Raw genomic sequence first — 24,269 nt, forward strand, 5'->3', positions numbered from 1 at the left:
ACACACACACACACACACACACACACTCCTGTGATGTGGTATGTGAACCCTCTCACAATCCCATTTGACTTATAGCAGACACAGAGGCGAGACACTGAGTTACTTGGCCACATTTGAAAATACAAAACCGGGCGGAGACCACCACCCGGAAACACAAGCACAATTTCTGGAGGGACTCTGGCTCTTAGACAAAATGGCAGAAAAAAACGTCGTGCTAGACCAAACTGGGGACCTCTCCCAAGTGCGCCAAAAGAAGGTGAGGAAGAATTCTGCCAACGTTCCAGAAATGACAGAGGAAACAGATTAGATTTTCTGGTATGGACTCTTTCAGAGTGAAATGGTTCAAGGGAAGGACATTATTTAAGAGCAGGGACGTGACTGTATGAATGAAACATAATAATAAAGTTTATAGCAGAAAGAAAGGTGTATTTACATTACCTGGCATAATGCTGGCTTAGTCAGACACATGCAGTGGAGCAATGGACTTGTGACGAGCACTGAATGGAGTTTATAGCTGAAAGTGTGAATGAGTAGATAAGAGTAAAAAAAAGGTTGAAAATGTTGAATATTTCGGAAAGTATTAAAGTTATGAAAAAGTTTAATACAAACCAGAATTCCCATAGTTGGGGTGAACGTTGAAGGAGGAGAGGGCTGGCTGACACATCTTGGGTGTTTCTATGAAGCGGTTATGAAGCAGATCCATATGGTGAAAAAATAACTATATCAAAAGTTATCAGCTATTTAAAAAAATATATATATTCTGAATAAATAACATTAAGTGCATGCAACATACTGAATCAAACATCATACTTTTCACCACAGGTGCGCTATTTAAGTGCGAGCGCTGATCCTCCGCCCCAATCCGCCCCCACTGAGGCCACGGGGCAGAAGAACAAAGAAATCCTGAACGGCATGTTTCCACCCAGGTATGATGTTTCTCCGTCAACAGTATGTAGCTCAGCAGGTTTAACCCACTCTAACCCTTTTTTTTTGTTGTCCTGCTATTGCAGGGACTGGGAGGAGGGGAACCAACTGTGGCTGCAGCAGGTGTCCAGTGCACCTTGTACAAGAACAGATGTCCTGAACCTGGAGGACCTACTGAACAGGAAGCTGGAGCAAAGGCAGGCCAGAAGAAAGGGCATCTGCCCTGTCCGCAGGGAGCTCTTCTCCCAGTGCTTTGGTAAACGGGGTCACTGTAGTTACGATGGTGCGACATACGTACAGTACATTTCACCCACCGCAACATAAACTATCTCTTTCTCTTTTTTTCATTTCAAGATGAGCTAATCCGACAGGTGACCATCAACTGTGCCGAGAGGGGCCTGCTGCTGTTGCGGGCTCGAGATGAGAGCCAGATGACCATCGCCGCCTTCCAGACACTGTATGAGAGCAGCGTGGCTTTCGGCATGAGGAAAGCGCTGCAGGATGAGCAGGGCGAGGCTGTCATGAAGAAAAGTGTAAGGTCACCGACTCGTTGACCCTGGAAATCTGACATTTTGCAACATTTTGCCATTGACTTGTGACGGCATTTGTAATGTAACTTGACACTTGAGATTCCAATTAGACAATTTTTCCTTTCGCTGTCCAGCAGAGAGCGTCATTTCTCTTCATGAGTCACTGTGAAATATTGGACGGTGGCAGTTCACTGGACAGAATTGATCTTGTGTCTGGAACTTACCGACCTGGTGTCTGATTCCGCACGTGCATCTAGATCTCTGATCTGGAGACTGAGATACACGGCCTGAAGAAGAAGCTGAACAAAGAGAAGGCCAAATGCGAGGCAATTGAGAAGAGAGAGAATGAGAAGCGACAGTCGGAGGAGAGGAAGTACACGACGGAGTTACAGTTCCTCACGAAAACCAACCTGCAGCTTGAGGTGAGGTTTTCACAACCACACATGAATGAACGTGTGTTTATGTCCAGACAAAGCATCGATATTGGCTGTGTTGCCTGTTTCAAAGATTTCTATCAGCACATTTGTCTTTCTTTTCAGACCCAGCTGCAAGGGGTCACCACACCGAAGAAATAACTGAGAGAACGTGCGGGCGGAGAGTCAAAGCTCCACTGAACAGTCTATCCCCTCTAACTCTAAGTAGTAATGACTGCATGAGCTGCTTCACTTTTAAAATGATAACCAGCAGGGATGAAATTCATCACCTTCTTCCCACAAATAGCACACAAACACTGTCCAACACTGTAGCCTCAGAAACAACAGACAATGTCTCTTGTGATTTGGTGCTATGCAATTAAAAATTGAGTTGAATTGAATTTTGTCTCTGAACGGAAAACATATCAATGCAAACTTGACCCGGTGTAATTAGCAAATATTTTCCTTTTTCTTTTACAACTCGTCAAGTACAGCTCAAGAAATGACTGTACTTGAACGTCAAGGGAGGCGTTTCGCCTGTGAATGATTCAGAAACAAAGAGGGGTTGAAGGGAGAAGAAAGTTGAAAAGGCAAGATACAAGATCATTTTTCTGAGGAACAGTCAAGGTCTGGATGAGGCATCAAGTGGCACCGATAAATGGAATTGTTGTACAATAACATGTTGTGAATGTTATTAGCATTCATGCCAAAAAATGGCTTTGGCAAAGTCACAGTCAGCGCAAAAAACGACATTCATCATTAGTGATTAATGACCGGAATAGAGGGGAGCGGCTGACTCCTGGTGTCGGGAGCCTGATGCTCTGCAAATCCCCTAATACCTCGACTGATTGTGATGCTGTTTAGATGAGAGTGACTCAGTGCTGTTGCTTGCCATCTGTCAGTTCAAGTCATTTTCTGGGTTCATGCAGGACAGCCAGTTGTTTGCTGACATTCATGTGTGTGTGTGTGTGTGTGTGTGTGTGTGTGTGTGTGTGTGTGTGTGTGTGTGTGTGTGTGTGTGTGTGTGTGTGTGTGTGTGTGTGTGTGTGTTAATGCGGTGAGGCGGTGAATCCTCCCAATCAAAGCCCCACAGCCTGGCTTACAAGCTCTTGGTACAATGAATACCCCCCTGTATATCCATGTTCAGTCATGAACGTCGCATCACAACTTGGACTCTGCCAGTGGTTCCAAAACAGACTGAACGATGTTTAGACCGCAGCCTTCTACAGTACAGACACATACCAGCGCTGATCTGTGCATTTCCTTCATCTGTGCTCGGTGGGGCTTCACGTGACAAATAACAGACTCAAATTGTTGGAAATGCTCTGGAGACATTTCTTAAATTGATTGACTGTTGATTAATGCTTGCCTGTGTTTCTGTAAAACTATAAGCTTTGATTAACCTCCTGAAATGTCCCCAAAAAAGAAAAAAATCCAATTACAGACTCATAAAACCTTCACTATTACTATAAAGTCTGTACAAAAGTTTTTTTTATGAGTCTGCATAGTGAGGTCATATTTATTGGTTGATTTAAAGATATGATATTTGATAGCTCATAATGGTGTAATTAATTGAAAGAAAAAGTAGACAAAAAAAAAAGCTTGTTAAAGGATCAAACACATTTCAGTCCATTCTTTACGCAAAAGTGATTTGCTTTATGAGTATGAACTCGTGAAATTATTTGGGAATCTGTCTGACTGTGTTTACAGAGGCGTTGATGAAAAGGGGAACATACTGACGGAGCATCTTGTTTTGTGTGTGTGTGTGTGTGTGTGTGTGTGTGTGTGGTCATTTGGTCATGTAAAACTGCCTTAATTAGCAACTGCATTTTTAATTTTCTGCATCCCTGCTGGTGAATCAGTCTGTCACCACTGTTCCTCTTTACTGATGCAATGAGTCGGCATATGTTGTTTGTCTCTTGTCACACAGAGGGACTCTGTGGATAAAAAATATCAGGGAGGAGGGGGGGGGGGGGAGATGCAAACAAAAGAAGTTTGTGACGAGCCTTAATTCATCCAATCTGGCAGCTGCTTATTATCACGTATTAATAAGTAAATGGTGCATGGACTGTATATAAACCGCCGACCTTGGGGTTAGTGGACGACCTCCTGAGCCCCCGCTGAGTTCATACGGTTCAGAGAAAGAAAGTGAGACAGGTTCGATAAGAGATGGCACACGTAAGGGGGATGAAGAGGGTGAAGGATGATGAATGCTTGGTACAAGTATATTAGGTGGATGCGTTAACTCCAGGCCGTCACCCTGCTGCTGAATGAATCAGACATAATTTAGGAAACGTAAAAATGACAACAACAACACTGTTATGCTCGCAGCATGCCAGGTGGCACACATCCATTTCACACGTCCATGACAGACCTCATCCTGATCTGCCCAGAATCCTCCTCCTGGGATAAACATAAACATGCAAATGTAGGGGAACTGTGCACAGTGTGGATACATGGTGCTGTCAAATGTTTGCAGGTCCCTATCTGGAACTCCTGCCGACACAGCCAGATGTCTGGTTCATTATGGATAAAAAAAAGGAGGGAATAGGAAGAAGCTCATCACAGATGTTCCTGAGTCAACCAAATGCTGAAAGTGATTTTACAGCCACAATATTGTATAGCTTATAAGATACAGAATATACCCACTGACAACAAGAGTTGATGTAAAGGTGCTGGGAGAGGTCTGGATAATGTTTCTCTCTCTCTCTCTCTCTCTCTCTCTCTCTGTGTCAGACATTATAAATCTGTTTGTTTGCTTCTGTCAAAGCTTAAATCCGGCTGCCAGAGAGTCCACCGACCTGATCCTCGCTCAGGGGTGTGTCATAGACGATGCTGCTGCCCCTATAAACACAAGAACAACAGAGAAGGGTGCGCACAACAAGAAAAAAGGAGAAAAGAGGGCCACTCCGATTCAGTCAGGTAAGTTTGACACACTCAACACATCATTATTGTTATTTTTTCTTCAATTTTTCATCAAATGAGAAATCATTTTCTTGGATAAAAAAAAAAAAATGTGCATCTGAGGTGTGTCCTCTATATCCCTGTGTGCAGCGTGTTGACCTCAGGGTTTGACCAGCTGTGTTTCTGGGCTGCAGAACAGAGTGCGATGTCATCCAACGAGACAAGGGAGCTAAATCTAGTCCACTGTGAACCAACTTTCACTGTTGGACCGACGGGTCACGAACACACAAATCATTTAACAAGCACACTAAAAATAAACACAGCTCGTAGCTTAAGGGGCAGCGACAGAGAAAATGTTTATGATAGTCCCCCCAAAATATGTGAAGAAACCAACAAAATGATTATTTTTAACACATACCCTGTTTATATTTGTCAAATATATTGTAGGGACATAGGTTTTACTATGTATTTGAATCAAACTATTTGATTTTTAAATTATTTTCAGCATTTCTTTTTACTGCCCATCAAAATATCAAATGATGAACTCATTTGTACATTAGTAAGAATTGAATAGTAAGTCTTTAGTAAGAATTGCTTTGTAAATACATTTTTATTGTGCAATTAGTTGTTTTATTTCTACCATGGCACTTGTGCAATTTTTTACCATAAAAATGCTAATTGTCAACTACTGTCCCTCGGCATTAGTCATCAAAACATATGTGGAAGGAAATGTTGAGATATTTCAGTAAACTTTCAGAAAAATTGGCCTTGCTGGCCGTGTGAAAGGAAAAGTCCATGAATCACCAAAGTCATTAGGATTCATCCTCTGATGATCATGAATCCACAAAAATCTATCTGATAGATGTTGAGTCATCCAGGACCTAATTGGTGGACAGACTGGAAGACTTAAAAAGCTTATCTGAAGAAACTAAAGATTCTTAAACATAATCAGAACCATGAAATGCGTGTAAAGCAAAAAGATAATAAAAAAATGTATTTTCCGCAGTATTATTTATTGCTCATGGAGAGATTGTCCAACATCTGCAAACCTGTGGCACAGAAGACTCCTGGAAACCAGAGGGAGGCAAATGAAAAGATCCAGGATGAGAGGCTGAGACCAACGCAGGAAACGACGGATGAAGGTGAAGTTGGAATGAACAATCATATCATTTGCATTATCCTAGTTTCTGTATTGCATACGAGAGATTGGAGGGAGGGTGTGCAGAGTTGTTACCTACCTCTTCCTGCTCCGCAGCAACAACAGACCAGAAAGTGTCGGCCGGAGAGGCATTGGACAGGAGGAACATCTGGGAACCGAGTGTTTACTACGCGCTGGGAAAGGAGTCTTTTCATTTCGCTGGTCATGACATCAGCATCCGCGAGTCAATAGATACTTACGGGGCTCTGATCTGGCCTGGGGTACGCCTGACAGTGGTAGTGTATTACTGCACATTCACCGACTTGGCTGTTGCTGATGTGATACTGAGAGTTTGTTCCGCAGGCGGTGGCTTTGTGCCAGTTCTTGGAGAATAACCAGAGACAAGTGAGCCTGATGGACAAGGCGGTGCTGGAGATCGGAGCTGGGACCGGTTTACTCTCCATAGTGGCAAGTCTGCTCGGTAGGACTTTGGTGAAGGAGCACATTTACACTTTACACAGTATAAACTGTGTGAAACAATAACACTGTCCACAACAATTTCACAAGTCAGCAGTCAGATCTTAAGTAATAACATTACTCATAACAGCCCTTTTGTCAAATTAGTGTCTTTACTTTCCAACAATAATAGTGACTGTCATATTTATTTGTATTTGTCTGACATATTGTTGTACTCTGATTGTGATGCGAGAGGAAAATCCATGAGAGATTTATTCCCTCTGGTGCATAAATGTGCTCTGAATATTTCACACATATCTATTCATCTTTTGTGCAAAAGCAACACTTGGGCCTGGTGGTGAAAGTGGAGGGCAAAATCCGGGGATCACTGGAAACACTGGGACTCATTGTCTGAGGACCATGATAATCCACCCACACCCAAATCTTTTGCATTTTCAAACAGGCCATTAAACTGTGGAGAAATCGTAAAAAGAAAATAAATATCATTCGACTGATACGTCATCCCTCGGCTGCTCGATTATGCATGCAGCGGAAGCATAAGCCAATTAATTCCCCATCAAATAAAACATCCTTTCAGACAAAGGGAATTGCTGCAATTCCGTAAATCTGTTTCCTCTGGTTTCTCGCCATTTGTCTGTCCCCATCAATCAGCGGCTAAATGAAATCCATGAATTCACGACCATTACATCCACGAAAATTAGAGTTTATGTATGTCTTCTCTGTCTATGCCTCTACATATAGATATAAATATACATACATATATATATATATATATACACATATATATATATATACACTGTAGCTTTTAGCAGCAGGAGTAAACAAAGCATTTGTTAGGGACTATTTTCTTGCTCGCATCAAAAATCCAATGAATTTGTTGAAAATGGAAATATTACATGTCACCAGATTTACCCTTTAAATACAACATACAGTAGGTGTATAATTACTTCACAAAGTTAGCATGTGCATTATATTATCGTCACATAAACCCCATCATGAGGTCAAATAAAAACGGGCAAACACATTTAACAAATTCCTACCTGCACTCTTTTCCAGGGGCTTGGGTGACAGCCACTGACCTCCCAGACATCTTGTCCAATCTGACCTTTAACCTCCTGAGAAACACCAAGGGGCGGTCCCGCTACACCCCTCAGGTGGCTGCCCTCAGCTGGGGTCAGGACCTGGAGCGGGATTTCCCCCATGCGTCCCACCACTACGACTATGTGCTCGCAGCCGATGTGGTCTATCACCACAGCTGTCTGGAGGAACTGCTGGGCACCATGCGTCACTTCTGCCGCCCGGGGAGCCGCACGACGCTGCTGTGGGCCAACAAGGTCCGATTCCAGTCGGACCTGAGGTTCACCGAGAGTTTTGCGAGCAGCTTTAACACGTCGCTGCTCGCCGAGCTGCCGCAGCAGGAGGTGAGGATATACAAGGCCACAGCGAAGGAGTGACAGGGTGGAGGAGCCGCAGGAGGGGGAGTTCTCTGAGAAGTTCATTTAAAAAATATCAATATATCATTCAAGAAAACAAGGACTTCCATTTCTTCACTCTGAAGAAGAGAAAAAGTCCAGTTTTGATCTGTTTCCACGACATTCCTAGATAGAGCTTTAGAATTGTCACTTCTAGAAAGCAAAAATGAAGATCCTGACTCCAATTTTAATTTTTTTAACAAGCTATTTTATTCGCCAGTGCTTTTCATACATTTATTTTTGACCTCATTCAACTTTTGTTTTTAAAAATAAATGGATTTATTGTAAACATTTCTCCTCTAATTCAGACGTGTCTTGTAATAACAAATCTACATCAGAGGTGCTCTGCTTTTGACCATCAGTGCAAAGAGTCAGTTATGATCCATGACATAAACACTTCAGAGGATGTTTTCCAGAAGCAAAAAACTTTGCATTTACGGTGCGTTATCTGGGGCAATCCATTTAAAATAACTGTAAATGAGAAAAAAAACTAATAAAATAAAAGCACTTACTTTAGAGGGCATACACTCTACAGGAGAACATATGCAACAGAGAGAAAGACACGTTCACCGTGTGACTGTGACAGCGACCGAGCGAAATGCTCAAAAATGTGATTTTCTTTTAAATAATGCAATTTTAAATCTAAAAGCATTTAAGTAATGTAACAAATGCGCACACACACACATACACACACACACACACACACACGCACACAACCGTGAAGAGAGGGGGGCAATGAGAGTGAAAGTTAAGAGAGAGTGTGAGGGAGGGACAGACAGTCGAGACCAGTGAGGATGTAATGTCAGGAACTTTTTTAAATTAATTTTTGTTGTTGTTGTTGTTCCCGTGCCCCGAAATAATTAAAAAGGTTGTAACTCTGCAGCCGGAAAGTGAGGAGACTTCTTTCTGCCCTGAACATTTGAGTCTGTACACTTCACAACTGATGTATTTTCAAGGTATTTCAATGACTCTACGACACGCAGCAGGTGGATGACTTTGGCTGCTCCAGTATGGACTCCCTGCGGAGGTCATTCGGGACGCCGCCTTCCGGAGCCCAGAGGTTGAGTTCTCCATAAATGCCCATCTCGATCATCTCCTCCTGCCAAGGGATGGCGATGTTGCCTGAGGAAAACTCGTCGTAAAAGGTCTTATCCGGATCCTCCAAGGTCACGCCCTTCACCGAGGAGAAGGCGCCAACGTCGTCCAGACTTTTAGCGTACACCACTTTAGGGTCGGGGACGAAAGGCGGAGGTAGAATACCTGCAGAGGCGAGAGCGAGAGATTGAAAATAAAATCGAAGGAAAGCGTTTCCAGTCTGAGGAAGTTTGCAATAAGTGCGATAAAATATCTTTACCCAAGATATGAAAGTAAAAAGAAATGGGTGATACCTGCGTTCAGTTTCCTCCAGTTGATGTCTTTAAAAAACGGGTGTGCTCTGATCTCGTCACAGCATCCGTTCTTGAAGCCCATCCTCTCGTCAACCTGTTTGGCCAGCAGCCCCTCACACAGCGACTTTGCATCCTTGCTGAAATTCTCTGGATAGGCCACCTCCCGTGTCAGCACGCGCTCTTTCATCTCCTCGCGTTCGAGCTGAGGAGGAGTACAAGTGTAATAAGTGTACAATTACTCTCATCCTCCAATTTGTTTCTGCCATTTTCGTGCACCAGGGTTAAAAAGGCATCTCACCTTCTCCCCCCGGTTCCTGAACGGGTTCTTGGCAGCAATGAACTCGAACAGCGTCACCCCCAGAGTGTAGTAGTCGACGGAGGTGTCGTATTTCTCTCCTTTCAGCATCTCCGGAGACATGTACCCTACGAGGACCAAGGTGGAACGGTTACAAGAAGAAGATGCTCGGATCGAATGATCAACAGTCGACGCTCCGCTTTTGAATATGACAGACGAGACCCACCTGGTGTCCCGGCGTAGCCTTTGGTCAATGTTTTGCCTTCTTTCAGCTCCACGGCAAGACCCAGGTCAGATATACGCACGTTCCCTGTTCGACAACATGAAGAAATCTTCATCAGCCATTAATTACACATGGATGACGGCATATTCACCTGTTTGACTAGAAATTATTACCTCCGCCAAGGAGGTTATGTTTTCAGCCAAAACTACAGAACTGATTTCCTCAAAACTTTCCCAGGGAATCATTAATGGATCGTGATGAAAATCATCAGACGTATGGAGGGCACTGATGTCTACGAGTGTGTGCAACTGAATTTACAGGGACTGACGGGCCCTTGGCGGAGGTAGGCGCTCTACTGCGAGGGCCTTTCTAGTCACCGTCATTATCCAGCAGCACATTTTCTGGTTTGAGATCTCTGTAGATGATTCTCTTCTGGTGCAGGTGCTCCATGCCCTGGATAATCTGAGCAGTGTAGAAACTGGCTCTGGGCTCGTCGAAGCCCGGGTTGTTCTCGTCCACCAGGTAGATGTGATACCTGCGGGGAAGACGGAACATGTCAAGCACTGGCTCTGTCACAATCTGCATACGTTTGCAGCTTGCCACTGTGTCGTTGTTGCATGAACGCCTGCTCTTAGCTGTCTTTGTGCTCGTGTTTTTCCAACACACACTTTAGAAATGGATTCTGATGATATAAAGGAATTTTTAATCTCACTCAGGTCATTTAGGTATTTATGATAATGTGACTTCATGTGACTGGCGCTTTACGAGGGGCCACTCGGGGTGACCCTTGTCATGAGAAGAAATGTTCACATGCTGTCGCCACCAAACACGTCTGTCTACAGACATACAAATGTGAATATATTTTACGTTTAATCCATCTCACTGTAATGACACTTAAAATAGGAAGGCTGCCAAAGGGGGATAACGAATAAGTGCTGTCACTCCTCCATCAATGAGCTTATAAGAGAGTTGTTTTTTTTGTCAGAGTGTGAAGTTACTTGAGGTCTCCTCCGTTCATGATGGTCATGACCAGACAAAGTTCTTCCTTTGTCTGGAAGGCGTACGCCAAAGACACAATGAAGCGACTGTGAACCTTCTCAAGAATCCTCTTCTCCACCATCGCACCCTAACGGGAGAAAGTTCGGAAAGACACTTTTGAGAAATAATGCACAAGGAACAGGCTGAAGAAAAATGTGTGGTATGTTTTTTTTAATGTCTTTGGCCACTGGAAAAGAATATTTCAGAGAATGACATCAGACAAGTCAAGGGCAAGATGTAACTGTGCCAAGGAGTTCCATTCAGGAGAGATTTTCCCTAAAGCTCCCAGTAATCACTCTATCCCTGTGTCAGTGGTTAATACTGCAGGCTAAAGCCAAACGAGACAGAGGCAGGGACAAAGGTGATTAGCACCGTCGCAGCCTGATCAGTGCGAGGCACTTTCTCTGGGAACGTAAAGCCAGTAAAACACCTGCATTGATCCGATCACTACCTGATACAAAGATCAGTTTTTCCCTTAAATCTCATGCAAGAAATCACAGAATTACAGTAATTATATCAGCACAAGAGGGACATTTTAGATTTACAGTTCACCTCTTTTTCGTCCTTCTTTAAATCTTTAAATTCACGCCACGTTTTGATTGATTCATTTGCTTTAAATATAATTATCTAGTGCTTAGGTTTCTCAATTTTTTTCTTAGTTGGCTTATTGGTTTAATTCCCTTCACTGACATATTTTATCCAACTTTCCTTTGTGTTTCTTGTCACCTAGGATTTGTATTTTGTTTAATAAGAGAATAGCTCTATAACTTTTATTTACTGCACACTTATTACTGAAGGCACCAATATGTCAGCTAAAAACCTGCAGTGTGTGTTTTATTGTGCCCTTAACTGGTCCTTCATGTCAAAGATGTTTGGGCACAGTTGAGGTAAATGGGGATAATGTAGAAGCAGTCACTTTTTTAACAACAACATTGTATGAGTATTCAAATTAAAAAGGCTAATATGCATTAAACTATGCAGGCCTAATGCAAAAGACACGGTGAGGGAAGGGGGCATTAGTTCGCTCACCTCATAGCCTTTCCTCTTCTTCAGCCTCTTCTTGTTGAGTTTCTTACAGGCATAAAGTTTCCCCGTGGCTTTCGTCTGACAGGCCGACACCTCCCCAAACCCGCCCTTCCCCAGCACACGGAAGTCTAGGAACCAGTCCGCATCCATGGGCTGCATCTCGAGCCACTTCCACTGCAGGTACCTCTTCAGGAACAGGCTCTCCAGGAAGAACGCGTAGGGGGCCTCTCGCAGGTAGTCCAACGTTGTGGCCAGTGCCGCAGCAAACAAATCATCCCGTACAGACTCCTGGTCTTCCTTCACCTTCGCTATGGTGTCCTCAGACAGGTACGGGCAGAAGTGTTTGGCAGAGGAGTCCATGTAACGCTGGACAATCTTTGAGGCCTTCTTCGTCCGGTCGGAATCCTCCGCCAGGTCATAGGCCTCGATGTCTTTCCACAGACGGCAAGCCCCGTGATACTCTTGATTTGCATCCAAGAATTCCCTAAAGAGGCGTTTGCCAATAGGCTGTTCGACACAGACTGAGTCAAAGGCCAAATCCAGGGTTTCCCTCAGGCCCTCGCACACAGTGATGTGGGGCAGTTTGAGGCGAGAATGGTACTTCTTATCCCGAGCCGCTGCGGGATTAGAACCGTCGATGCTTCCACGGGCATTGATGTAGGCGGAATTTGCTACCACCGTGGTCAGTCCTCCGATATCCATGCTGAGGCCAGGTGACTGTTAGGCGATGCAAAGAGGAGACATTGCAAGACAAAACGGAGGGAGAGGATAAATGCTGCTATCTAACTTGCAGGGGGGTGAGGCAGAAAAAGAGATGAAGCAAGGGGGGAGAAAAACAAGAAACAGATCACGGAGGAGTGGTAGAGCCGCATGAGAGAGAAACAGGGACTCGAGGCTGCTGTCCACACCAGATCCCAGTCCACTTTGAGCACTGTACCACCTCTCTCTCTCTCTCTCTCTCTGTCTCTCTCTCTCTCTCTCTCACACACACACACACACACACACACACACACACACACACACACACACACACACACACACACACACACACACACACACACACACACACACACACACACACACACACACACACACACACACACACACACACACACACACACCTGAGTCAACACCTTTCAGTAATCCATTAACACCCTACTGCCCCAGACGGTGGGGAACAGCACCTGCTGGAACAGAACAACACATGCAGCTGGGGTGTCACCAATCAACCAACTGGCAAATCACAATTACTGCAACAGTGTTGCATAATAAAAAATAAAAAAATTGGGCAAAACTTTACAACGGGAAAAATCACAATACATTGGAATTGTGTTTTCTATTAAGATTTAATAGATGGGAATTTTCATCGACGGGTTAAAAAGAATTCTGATATCTTAATTCTTACATGACCGTATGTCCAATGAAAGGATTACAGTCAGTGGCTGAAAAGAAACCAGTCTTAAAGAAATTCAATACAAACCAGTCTGAGGCTATAGCAGTCTTTGTTTGACAAATCAACTGAAATACTGTATACTTTCTTCTACCTTGTCAAAACCTGGTGTCTACATTACCCACAATACAACTCGCCTGTTGACAGTTTTGACAGAGACGCGGGTGTTGAGTTAGCAGCAGGTGGAGCTTCTGACCTCAAGCACGATGAGGAACAGGGCTTGGAATTCTAACTTGTATTTTCATAATTTCCCAGTAATGTAATAAACACCAATAATGAAATACAAATCTCCACATAACCATCAAAAATGGTTATGTGGAGATTAATTATATGTGCATTTAATATAATAATGCAATAAAATGTCTTAACCGATAATGTAATAACCTCTGTACGAATAATGTAATAAAGAATTAAAATGAATGTAATTCGTTTCATTTTGTAGTAATTTCCCAATATTGTACAATAGTAGTGCAGCACTGTGCAATATTCACAAATGAGAAACAGTTTTACCAAAAAAAATCAAAGCTTTGCTTATTTGGAAATAACTAACTTATAGAAACGCTGCATTTCCAAAACACTAGCACACTATTGGTACAATAATTGTCAGAGTTATTTCTAAGAAATGATTACATTATCAAGTTAACCTTATTTTTTTTTTGGAAGAACCCAATAATGTCATAACTTCCTATTGATGTAATTAGATATTGCAATACTGGCACCGAGATTACTTCATTACTGGTTAAGACAATTCCTTCATTTTTATTACATTTTTGATGGAGCTAGGTGGATAATTTTTTTGTTACATTATCTGTTAACTGTCACATTGGTTTCGACAGGGCTGATATGCTCCACACCTCCAAATCACTTTCATTTCAAATATAGAGTCGTCAGCTCCAATACACCGATTCTCTTGAGCTACAGCTTGCAACAACTTTGCATCTTATGCTGCAGGACTGATTTGTATATTTGATCAGTTTCCCTTCAAGTTACATTATGTGACTCAAATGTGAACATATCCTTTAAAATGTAAAAGTTCTCAAAAGGTAAAATGGGGTTTTAACGGCGTGCACTGACACGTTCTGCTGCTCCAGTATCAGACCCACTAACACACACTGAGAAGACCATCTCTTCTCCAGTGCCTGCAGCATGTGCTACATTCAGGCCCTTGTCTGTTCTCCATGTCAAAAACATTTGGACACACTTACAATTTGAAAACGGGGCCCGGTGTCAAATTCAGCAGTTACCGTTATAGATCCATGTCTACATTAAAATCAAATGCTGAAAACCATGAAATGACTGTAGCTTAATATAAGGACCAACGGTATAAGTAAAGGAGCTCTCACCTCACAGCCTTCCTCTCCTTGAGCTTTGAGCAAGCAGTTTCCCCCCCGAGGCGTTCCTCTGACGAGCAGACCCCTCCCCAAACACACCTCTCCCCAAGAAGCCACTGTGCAGCCACGGGCTTTTAATAAAAGTTATCTCAAACCATTTGAGCCGCATAAAACTCAGCTGTTGAGTAATCTAAGTATCTTACAAGAAGCTTACTTCTTTCACCCGGTACAGAAAAAAAAATTGAGGTATTAGGTGGAACATGTTATTCCAGGCTTGACAAAAAACAGCAGGTCAACTCCATGAATTATAAATACAAACTTATTAAAACAATCTATATTTAATTTGCAAACTTATATTAGATTACAGAAAAAGGTATTTGGAAGTCAGTACATGTGTTGCTCAGTTTTAAAAGAGATCTTCGAAGGAGCACATAAAGACCTACACAACCACACATTTTGTTACATCAATAATCTTTTATCTTTACCACTGGCCTCTAAAGGATACTATAAGCTACAATCGCCGTAGGATTCATATACGTCATTAACAAACAAAGCTTATTTACCTATCAGGAGCCTGGGTTATGAAAGTTCTTACCTTGCTGGTGCCATTTTTTTTGTAAACACTACAAGGCGTTAACAGGGTGGTGACGGGGAATTCTTCAACTCCAGAAATACAAAAAAAAAAAAAAACTAGCAAACAAGATCAGGAAAGCAGCTGCCTACGGAACAGAAGGAAGCCGGCCCAACACAATGGGGGATAAGAAACTATTTCAAATTATTGCCCGGAACACAAAACGAAAAAAGTTCAACACATCTGATGGAGCCCCATCCTGAGATGACACGGCAACTGTGTATTAGGCCATTCAGAATCCATGGTGCCGCTGAGCAGATACTTTGGCCGTCATGGAACATTTTGATCATCAGTCTGCTATATGAAATTGCAAAATAAAAGAAATAACTATTCAAACAAGTACATTATACATTCTCCAACAGCAGTAGGTTTTACAGGGTTTTTTTTTTTTTTTTTTTTTAGTGGGATGGCTTATTAAGAAGTGGATTAGACATACAAAGACTTCAGTGTGGTGGCAGGGCCACAGACGACAGTTCCCTTGGACGACGCCACCCCCGGAGCTGTAGTGCAGGTGCACGTGATTCAGGAGCAGAAAAAGGTGGGTGCAACATACACCCCTGTTCAATTTTCAACTACACCCCTGAGAAAGCCAGACAGAAAAACAGGCATGGGAAACGGGGGGAAGGGTTGAAGAAGCACACACAACGGGCGACTAAATTCCCACGGTGGTTTGAAGGACTGTGCTTGTTGGAGCGGCAAAGGCGTAGAAGGGTTTAGTCTTCATCGTCGTTCTCGTCGTACTCGTCCTCGTCGTCGTCGTCCCCCATGTACGACACTGGGGTCTCCACACGAGACCCGCTGTAGTGAGAGTCATTTGAGCTGGAGGCCATGGTGCCATCGGTGCAGCCGTCGCTGCAAGGAGGATTTTTAATTGTTCAGTTAGAAAACAACAAGTAAATGTTGGACAAGGTGACGCAGCAGAGGGACGAGCATGACAACTTTCTGTCACATCTGTTGGTGGAATCACAGGTAAAGGCTTCTCACCTGCTCGCAGGGTAACGGGCTCCATTAGCCGAGGATCCTCCAGTGATGTAAACATTACTGATGGGACCCTTTGCCATCTCTGGGGAAAGAGAAAATACATTTACCTACAGAAATATGACTTTAACGACAGCGGAGTTCACCACTCTGCTGAGGTCGCAACACTGTTACAATGACAGCCCGCTGGAAGTGAACAAATAGTTGAATTCCTCATTCAATACGAGAGCTGCAACAGTTAATCAATTAATTGATTAATAACCGACTACTAAAATAATCACCAACTATTTTGATAATCGATTAATCGGTTCAAGTAGTTTTATGGGGGGAAATTCTGTGACAGTAAACCAAATATCTTTGGTGTGTGGACAAAACTAAATATCAGTTTGGAAACGCGATCGGAGCCCTATTCACCACATTAAAACATTTTGAATTTCAATACCTCTCTTATTTGAAATCCTTTGATTTGCCATTGCAGTAATTTTGCAGGATATTTTAACAATCAAATTGACTCTGGGTACACGAGCTGTGGCACTAACCTATAACGTAGGGCTCCAGAGCTTTGGGCACCAGGTTACGTGCGACCTTGAGATCCTCTGGAGAACACTTTCCCACCTCCAGGCCGCAGGCCATGCCCATACGCTTTAGCACCTCAATGTCATCATGGATCTCAAACATGCTGTCAAAGTTGAACAAATACTCAAACCTGCAGATGAGAGAGAGAGAAGGACAGGAAACACAAAGTGTGAGTTATTAATTATTTTTGAACTAACAAGTATAAAAGAAATCCCAATTTCAGTGATTTGTGTGGTAAATACTAGAAATACAAAACACAATGAGTTAAATTTGCAGTAAGGAAACATCCATCAAGTTTTGAGGAGCTATCAAACTGCAGGCAGATGCCCCACCTTGTTATGATGAGAATGTAAGAGAGCTTGGATTCAGCCCCAAGTTTAAATTGTTTAAAATCTAGAGCTTTTAATGGAAGTGATTTGACTTTAATTGACTAAGGGGAAATTATGAACTACTTGCTACTCCAAATTTTGTGGGATAACCAGAAACACTCAAATTAAATTAAAAAGCCTTAATGGTTTCTTCATATTTGGCAGTATATGAGGAAGCACTACAATAGATAAAGTACGGCTGGCTCACGTGTAAATCTAATTAAATGGTCTAACTAGCCAATCTGAATATGGAATGTTGTGTGAGGAAGTTATGTTCCAAAAAAAGCATATTACAGCCTCACTTTGGGCTCATTTAACTGTCAGATAATTCATGTTGGACTGTAGGTCTGAGGAGCAGTCCGCCGAGTGCGTGTGTTCGCTGCAGATTATGAGGCTTTAGATATGTTCCCGCCCACTGTGGTTCTGCAGTAGTGTTACAGAGTGGTGTTTCTTCCCTTTATAATCCAATGGCCATCTTCAATTTAAGGCTGCCACCAGGTCGATTGGTTAAAGCCGACACTGCTGTGTTGTTTGTCGGTGTTGACTATGTGCGATGCACTCTCAGGTGCCTGCCTGCTGATAAACTACAAGCCCCTCGCAGAAACACACACAGTCAGCTTCGGTTTAAATTATGACAAGATGACAGTCCGCCCACGCCACAGGATTTCTCCCGGTGCTGCCGATGGAAACGGTGGGAGTGAGAGAGATGAGGAGTGAGCGAGGGACCAGGCAGAAGTGCTGCACACAGCTCTACAATGAAGCAAGGTTGCAAAACACCAAGTTAGAGACTTTTATGTTATTATGACGAGTGTGAAAGATTTTCTTTGGTTCATTATGAAACTGTCATGGGACAAATTAGACCATGGCGGGCAGCCACAGACTAGGTGATTAATGAGAGACACTTGTTTAATCTCCCAAATAGTTTTTCATCTCATATTTTTACAGGCACACTGAGGTCTGGGTCTGAATCCAAGTCACTTTCAAGGCTGTTTTTATCCAAATAACTTCTGGGCTCTGCTTCAATGCTGTTCCCCTTGCCGAGATGGTACGCCAGTCTAAATGGTGACTTTAAAAGCTTTTTTGTGGGATTGTTTTAAAAAAAACAACTATATATTTTCCAAAGTGCGATTCGCCTCCTTTACAGGAATTCCAGTGAATCATGATGCGTTTAATATGTCACGCGTCTTGAAAATGACGACATCATATAAAACGAATGTGCCCATGGGGCATCTGGACTTGATGGGTTATTATAAATCCCAGGGGGTGAACTTCAAACTATTAAACAAAATATCTGAAATGCCGAAAACAATCCACGTACTTGTCATTGGAGATGCTGCAGTCGATGACAGTTTTCTTGCTGGTGTTGACAATGATAAAGGGAAGGTGGATGATGGAGTTGGGAGGTGGAGGTCTGTTTGCCTGCTGCTCTGTCTGTCTGTTCCGCTGAACCAGGTTCTTAAATGCTATTTGCTGTTAAGACAAGATCAAAGAAATGTTTTTACATTTTTAAAAAGTATGCTTAAGTTAGTTTTTTTTTTTTTTTGAGTAATACCACATTTGACATTTAAAAAAATTTCTTTAGCCATATTTTGGCTAGATTGGTTCTCCAGCAATGTTAAGGCAGTCCAGAAAAGTAAAGCGTTTGTCATACCAATTGTACATTATCAAACTTTTCTGTGTATTCATTATACCCTCTAAGTGATCATACACTTTCTTTAACTCACAACTGCCTTAAGGAGAAGAAAGGGACATCATTTAACTTGCTCAATGTTTCCTTCACAGTGAACAATCTTTCAGGAACACACAAGCAGCCTCAATTCATACTGAACACACGGGGCAGCATTCGACTCTTCCCCACCTGCAGTATGAGCTCCTGGAGTTGTGATTGTTTCTGCTTAATTCTCTCCAGCCGCCTTTGCCTTTCCACCTACAGTTCATATAAAAGAAAGAAATATTAAAGAGTGATAACATGCGGTGATAGAGAGTAGATATCTGCAATAACAGCTAATATAAGAACGGTCGTCACAGTTCGTTTCTACCTCCAGGTTTTGGCATTCTTGCGCTGAGTTGGTGGGCAGGCCGATCCACTTGATTTCTTTTTTCTCTTTAGAGATTATGTTCATGGCCATGAGTACATTGAGTGCATCATACACACGCCGCCGAATGTTCTTCTGGTCGTACACGTGCTAAAAGGAAGAAAAAAAACAAAAGATTAAAAAAAAAAATAATAATAAAAATTCCTAATAAAATGTGAAATATACCAAAAATACCCTTTATTCAACCATGTCTGTGAAGGATTCAGATCTGAATTGTTTTTGAGAAAATTTCATGTGGCACTTACTGAGTCGTTGGGTGACATGTGGTTGTCTGCAGAGCTGAATTCTGCCACCAGTTCATCTGCCACCTCATTGTAGGTAGTTACTCCTTTCTTCTGCACCTTCTCACACACTTTCATGGAGAAATGCCTCAAGCCCTTCCCATTCTTTTCTCCTTTCTTACCACGTTTTCTGCAAACAGAAAAGACACCCCCCCACAATGATTATTAAGACAAAACTTGTTTCATATATATATATATATATATATATATATATGAAATTATATCAGATTTCACATGCTAAAACACTAAATCTCCACAGAGCTCGACAATGGCCCAAACTCGTAGAATTAAGAACCTTTTTGAGGACTTACCCTGACGACCAAGGAGAGGCGTCAGATGGTTGACTCTGAGTGAGGAACTGGGAACTTGGTGTATGTGGACTGTTTACCAAAATGGTATTTGATACCGTGGGCCTCTGAGGTGTTCCAATCACCTGCAACAAGACAGAGGAGGACCAGGGAAAGTGTTCATTAGCTCTCAGTAATCTTGTGAAGCTAACAGCATAAAATGAGTTCTCCAAAATGCAGTGTATTCAAATCTAGATAAATGATTAGGGTGGATTTAACTGTACGTTTAAAGACTAAACAACAACAAAAAATAAACAATCAGGTTGTACTGAAAGGATGAAGTATTTAAGACATAATTATTGAGTAATTAATTACTGGTCATGATCATGGCCGCTGATCAATTGAGGACATTGCTTTAAATATGCATTCCTATCTAAGAAATGGGTGATCTATTCCTTCACTAAGGGGATATCTAAGCTGATTGCCGTTATGTATATATTCCATATATACTGTATAATGGGATGATGGGTGTAATCCTGCTGACTGTAGAGGTGATAAGCTTAGGATCAACTGCCTCCATCTACCCTCTGCCCGGTCACCTCACAATGATAATGGAGGGGGCTTACACAACAGTAAGACACAGCCGAGAAACCCAGCAAGCACATCTATACACAAATGCATCTGCAGGTCAATGTGTCAATTTAGAAAAGCTGACCTTTGTATATCTATTGAGAGGTTCTGAACTCTCATACAAACATAGTTTGCGAAAGCACAAAAGCCTGACCTTTGTGGAGCATCACTCACCATGTGTGGCACATGTTGCATGTGTGCAGCAACGTTCACATTGGATGGCCCTAGGGTTTTGGGAAGTAGCTGTTTGGCCACAGGGACAGCTGTAGGCTGGACAGTAACCAAAGACAGGACACCTGGAAAAAAAAGCCACCAGAATACCAGTACTGAATAGAGCTCTTGATTAACACTCCATTGCCCCCTATCGTCCAGCTACCGGCACATAGGCCGACACATGACGAAACATTATTTCATCGTGGAACAGGCAAACTTTAAGAAAAATACTGAGTACACTTTCAATATAGAGACGATAACTAATCACTTGTACCTTTGCTGGGGCTCAGATTCTGATCGATGAAAACCTTCAGCTCTCCATTTGTTTCAATCAGACCAGCCTAAAGAGGACAAGAACCTAATATGATCTCAAATTCACCACATTAAAGGTTTCACATTAGTCCAGTTAGAAAAAGGAAGGCAGCAAAACAAACATCATATGGAAGTTATAGCAACACAACAGCTACGACTTAACATCAGCTTCCGCGCCTGCAAGGTGCACCCAAAATACACAAATGTTTTCCGGCACACACTAAAAGAAAATACATGTTGTATAATTACTTACATCTTTTGCCATGATCCCAAAGGACCGGAGGAGTTGAGATTCAGGCTAAAAAGAAAATTCCCCTCTGTTTTTCACTCTTCAAACCCCTGAAGACAGACAAGAGGGGGAAACTACTACACAAGGATTTGACTTCAAAAATAAGTATTACATTTTCAAACGAACATTTCCTTCATCGAAATGCATTGAGGGGCATTTGCTTGCAATTGAAACTGAAGTTCTTTCTGAACTGAGGCCCATTCGAACTGCTGTGCTTCGCCAGCACACTGTGCAGAGCTACATCACTCACGTTAGCTCGAGCGAGGTCTTCTTCTGGCGACACAGACAGCTGACGGGGAATGTGTCTATTTTACAACAAAGCTACACGACGTGAGCCTTTCGGCGGCGTTCCTGAACGCATCGTGTGTGCACATGCAAGCCCGTGAAACCGTCCCCCCGGTGCCCACAACTTTTACAGCGCTAAGTGCTGCGGCGGGCCTGCTCCGGGTGCCCAGGCACCGGCCAACTTCCACAGGTCACGCGAACGTGCTAACTTCCATCACACCGGCGCGAAACGACCCGTGCGACCGCAGTGGAGCCGGCCACACGGGCGACGGAGCTCGCGGACGCACGCAGCGGTCACACTGGCTCGCACGGCGGCGCGAGCGCCCCGGAACCGTCTTTTGTTGAGCGCAGCTAGCTAACCGCTAGCGATGCACTCGGCTTACTTGCGTTAGCTAGCTCGTCGGTTAGCATCTGCACGTTGTGTTTTTTTTTGTGTGTGTGTGTGTGTGTGTGTGAAAAGGAATCGCATTTAAAACGTAGCGTTTATTGGCTCCGCGCGGCAGATTCCCGTCGAACCGTTTCGATTTGAGCTTCGAGAAATGCGTGTGCAGTGCAGCACGGAGGGTGAAGTTAACAAAGTCATTCTGTGCACTTACGAGTGAACTCTCCCGTTTCCTTCGACGGCTGTTGTTGTTGGCATTTGAGAATGGAGGAAGAGGAGGTCTAAATCCCTTCCAAACAGGAAACAAACTAAGCACTAGTACTTTTTATACAATTCTACACTTTATTCTGGGGGACAGCGTGTTTTTTGTATTATTATTATTGTGATGCGTTTGTTATCTTCTCGAGTTCCTGTCTTTTGGCGGTTGCGACAGCGAGTAATACTGGGATCCTGCCAGTTGGTCGATTGGGGAAGCTGCATGAGAAGTGATCGTTTTCAATTGAAGAAGGACGAACCGCAGGGGAAGGGAGAAAAATACAAAAACAATTTGTGCTTTAATTCCTACTGTTTGCTAATGTGAATTTAAAACTCACCAGCCAATACAACTCGCCACAACTTGTGAAATAGTCTGATATGAGCAATTCGATTATTGATGTTGAGTTAATTGTTGTTTTATGGACAGTCATTGACCTCTTGTTGTCAGATCCTTGTCACCTCCCAATCAGCCAGCAACAACACAAAAATAACAGTGGCCTCATTTTCCCAGGTTTACATTTTCGGAAACACTTGAATAAATTAATCCTCATCAACTATACATCTGCCCATCAAACGGGCATGAGTATTTACATTTGATTACAACACCGATGGTTTAATAACTAAATTATTATTAGGTGGTGTTGACCTATAGACAGTTGTGTCAGTGATGCGTCAGGACACACCCGAACCCTTGTAACGATAAAAGCTCTCGCATTATATAAATGTACATTTGCAGCATCAGACGATAATCGATCTTTCATAATCACCGCGGACCGTCACACTGAATCTAAAAGCCCCGCTAACGACTACATCAGTGTTAGCTCCGTGCGGTAAATTAGCAACTTGTCCGGAGGATGCGGTAAAGTTAACGCACTGCTAAGTACGTCGCTAGTTAGCAACGACTAATTGTTGTTTTAGCAGCGACCTCACTGGCTATTACGCTCGAAAAGCCACGAACACCGGCGCTTTGTTAGCCCACTGGCGTTGTGCTAGCTAGTAGCTAGCGGCTGAGCTAATCCACAGCTGTCACCGACAACACCACCAGAATGAGCTGCAGTTTTTCAACCGTGGTTAGCGTGTGTTTTATCGCCAGCGTGCTTTTTAAAGACACGTTTGGGTTCAATAATTGGTAAAACACTTGTTTTTAAAATGGGCAAAGTTTGTTTCGCGGCAGCTGGACAGCGAGAGAAGTCGATAGATGCGACTCACCGGTGCACTTCACAAGTTAGCAGCTTGTTTGCTAGCCCCGCTCTCCGTTAGCCTCGCTGCAGCGGCGCGTCTCACAATCTGATCTTGGCGGTGTCTCGCTTTAGAGGATTCTGATTGGACGACAGCGATGAGACGAAAGCAGAGCAGTAGCACATGCCCACTTCCTGCGTGTCTTTGGGCCCGGTGGACGCCAACCAGCGTCAAGTTTGCTCACACTGCCACCTGCTGCACCGGAGGCTGAGGGGCGTATTGCACTCCAGCACTCTGGGATTTAACTTAAACATATTACATTTTCAAACAATATTTTCTTTATCTAAGTACATTTCAATTTAGGGTGTATTTACTTGCAATTAAAACTATCTGCATATAAGTTTTTGGCTGCACCCAAAATCAACATCAACAGCACACTGGGGTCGCTTCGGTCACATTAGAAGTAGGTCAGGGATGACTACATGTAAATTAAACATGTATATGAATGAAACATGTATATATATAATACTGTGTTTCAGTATAACTTGGCTTTATATTAATCTGTGTTGTAAATTAATTTTTATTACTATCAAACTTGAAAGTAAGCAAACTGTGTCTAAAGGGGTTTTAATATAGTAGGCTGGAGAATGTAATATGTTTTTTCCGCAAGGAGAATGTTAAGTGTTTGCTGGGTCTCTCAGACCAACATCGTATTTAAGTATGAACAGTCAAACTCTCAGATGTTACAATAAGTCATTTAATACATGCATTTGCACTTGAATCTGACAGGACTTTGTCTGCCACGTGTGTTTTAAATAGAATGATCAACATGAATTCATTTTAATTAGATTTCCAAAGTAATTTACTTACCAAAGCATGAAAGTCAAACATAATCCAT

General features: G+C 42.8%; 4 protein-coding genes across 7 annotated transcripts; 2 read left to right on the forward strand and 2 right to left on the reverse strand.

Moving 5' to 3' along the window:
* The first annotated feature begins 49 nt into the window (after positions 1–49).
* On the forward strand, positions 50–2,268 carry LOC118282876 (axonemal dynein light intermediate polypeptide 1-like). The gene is made up of 6 exons (XM_035604399.2): positions 50–256; positions 823–926; positions 1,011–1,180; positions 1,279–1,457; positions 1,712–1,876; positions 1,994–2,268. Exons 1-6 carry the CDS (start codon positions 194–196, stop codon positions 2,027–2,029), a joined length of 717 nt encoding a protein of 238 aa, XP_035460292.1. The 5' UTR covers positions 50–193; the 3' UTR covers positions 2,030–2,268.
* A 1,602-nt stretch (positions 2,269–3,870) lies between these two features.
* On the forward strand, positions 3,871–8,070 carry mettl21cb (methyltransferase 21C, AARS1 lysine b). 2 transcript variants are annotated; one of them, XM_035651324.2, is made up of 5 exons: positions 3,871–4,789; positions 5,778–5,913; positions 6,027–6,190; positions 6,273–6,390; positions 7,443–8,070. In XM_035651324.2, exons 2-5 carry the CDS (start codon positions 5,793–5,795, stop codon positions 7,838–7,840), a joined length of 801 nt encoding a protein of 266 aa, XP_035507217.1. In that variant the 5' UTR covers positions 3,871–4,789; positions 5,778–5,792; the 3' UTR covers positions 7,841–8,070. The 2 variants fall into 2 exon arrangements, with proteins under 2 accessions (XP_035507217.1, XP_035507216.1); XM_035651323.1 differs by lacking the exon at positions 3,871–4,789 and having other exon boundaries at positions 5,385–5,913.
* A 554-nt stretch (positions 8,071–8,624) lies between these two features.
* On the reverse strand, positions 8,625–14,777 carry LOC118320481 (rhodopsin kinase GRK1-like). The gene is made up of 8 exons (XM_035651315.2): positions 14,622–14,777; positions 11,832–12,610; positions 10,763–10,890; positions 10,142–10,299; positions 9,768–9,851; positions 9,545–9,669; positions 9,247–9,448; positions 8,625–9,118 (listed from the first exon to the last, which is right to left on the reverse strand). Exons 2-8 carry the CDS (start codon positions 12,528–12,530, stop codon positions 8,829–8,831), a joined length of 1,686 nt encoding a protein of 561 aa, XP_035507208.1. The 5' UTR covers positions 12,531–12,610; positions 14,622–14,777; the 3' UTR covers positions 8,625–8,828.
* A 151-nt stretch (positions 14,778–14,928) lies between these two features.
* Positions 14,929–23,552, reverse strand: tfdp1a (transcription factor Dp-1, a). 3 transcript variants are annotated; one of them, XM_035651316.2, is made up of 12 exons: positions 23,402–23,552; positions 21,235–21,320; positions 20,944–21,010; positions 20,631–20,752; positions 19,851–19,972; positions 19,504–19,669; positions 19,202–19,348; positions 19,021–19,089; positions 18,481–18,632; positions 16,758–16,924; positions 16,225–16,303; positions 14,929–16,092 (listed from the first exon to the last, which is right to left on the reverse strand). In XM_035651316.2, the coding sequence occupies exons 2-12, from the start codon at positions 21,244–21,246 to the stop codon at positions 15,954–15,956; spliced, it is 1,242 nt and encodes a 413-aa protein (XP_035507209.2). In that variant the 5' UTR covers positions 21,247–21,320; positions 23,402–23,552; the 3' UTR covers positions 14,929–15,953. The 3 variants fall into 3 exon arrangements, with proteins under 3 accessions (XP_035507209.2, XP_047193034.1, XP_047193035.1); XM_047337078.1 differs by lacking the exon at positions 23,402–23,552 and adding an exon at positions 22,152–22,422; XM_047337079.1 differs by lacking the exon at positions 23,402–23,552 and adding an exon at positions 21,521–22,092.
* Between the last annotated feature and the right edge of the window lie 717 nt (positions 23,553–24,269).

Source organism: Scophthalmus maximus, chromosome 14 (assembly GCF_022379125.1).
Source record: "Scophthalmus maximus strain ysfricsl-2021 chromosome 14, ASM2237912v1, whole genome shotgun sequence".
Lineage (NCBI taxonomy): Eukaryota > Metazoa > Chordata > Actinopteri > Pleuronectiformes > Scophthalmidae > Scophthalmus > Scophthalmus maximus.

Excerpts from the sequence above, each read along its gene's own strand:
- LOC118282876 (XM_035604399.2), top strand. The coding sequence starts at position 194 with ATGGCAGAAAAAAACGTCGTGCTAGACCAAACTGGGGACCTCTCCCAA. Across the intron at positions 1,458-1,711 it reads AGGCTGTCATGAAGAAAAGT|ATCTCTGATCTGGAGACTGA; the intron begins GTAAGGTCACCG and ends ACGTGCATCTAG. Across the intron at positions 1,877-1,993 it reads AAACCAACCTGCAGCTTGAG|ACCCAGCTGCAAGGGGTCAC; the intron begins GTGAGGTTTTCA and ends CTTTCTTTTCAG.
- mettl21cb (XM_035651323.1), top strand. The coding sequence starts at position 5,733 with ATGCGTGTAAAGCAAAAAGATAATAAAAAAATGTATTTTCCGCAGTAT. Across the intron at positions 6,191-6,272 it reads GGGCTCTGATCTGGCCTGGG|GCGGTGGCTTTGTGCCAGTT; the intron begins GTACGCCTGACA and ends TTTGTTCCGCAG. Across the intron at positions 6,391-7,442 it reads CATAGTGGCAAGTCTGCTCG|GGGCTTGGGTGACAGCCACT; the intron begins GTAGGACTTTGG and ends ACTCTTTTCCAG.
- LOC118320481 (XM_035651315.2), bottom strand. The coding sequence starts at position 12,530 with ATGGATATCGGAGGACTGACCACGGTGGTAGCAAATTCCGCCTACATC. Across the intron at positions 10,300-10,762 it reads ATGAACGGAGGAGACCTCAA|GTATCACATCTACCTGGTGG; the intron begins GTAACTTCACAC and ends TCTTCCCCGCAG. Across the intron at positions 9,449-9,544 it reads TCAGGAACCGGGGGGAGAAG|CTCGAACGCGAGGAGATGAA; the intron begins GTGAGATGCCTT and ends ACTCCTCCTCAG.
- tfdp1a (XM_035651316.2), bottom strand. Across the intron at positions 19,670-19,850 it reads GCCTCTCCTTGGTCGTCAGG|AAAACGTGGTAAGAAAGGAG; the intron begins GTAAGTCCTCAA and ends TTCTGTTTGCAG. Across the intron at positions 18,633-19,020 it reads TCCAGGAGCTCATACTGCAG|CAAATAGCATTTAAGAACCT; the intron begins GTGGGGAAGAGT and ends TTGTCTTAACAG.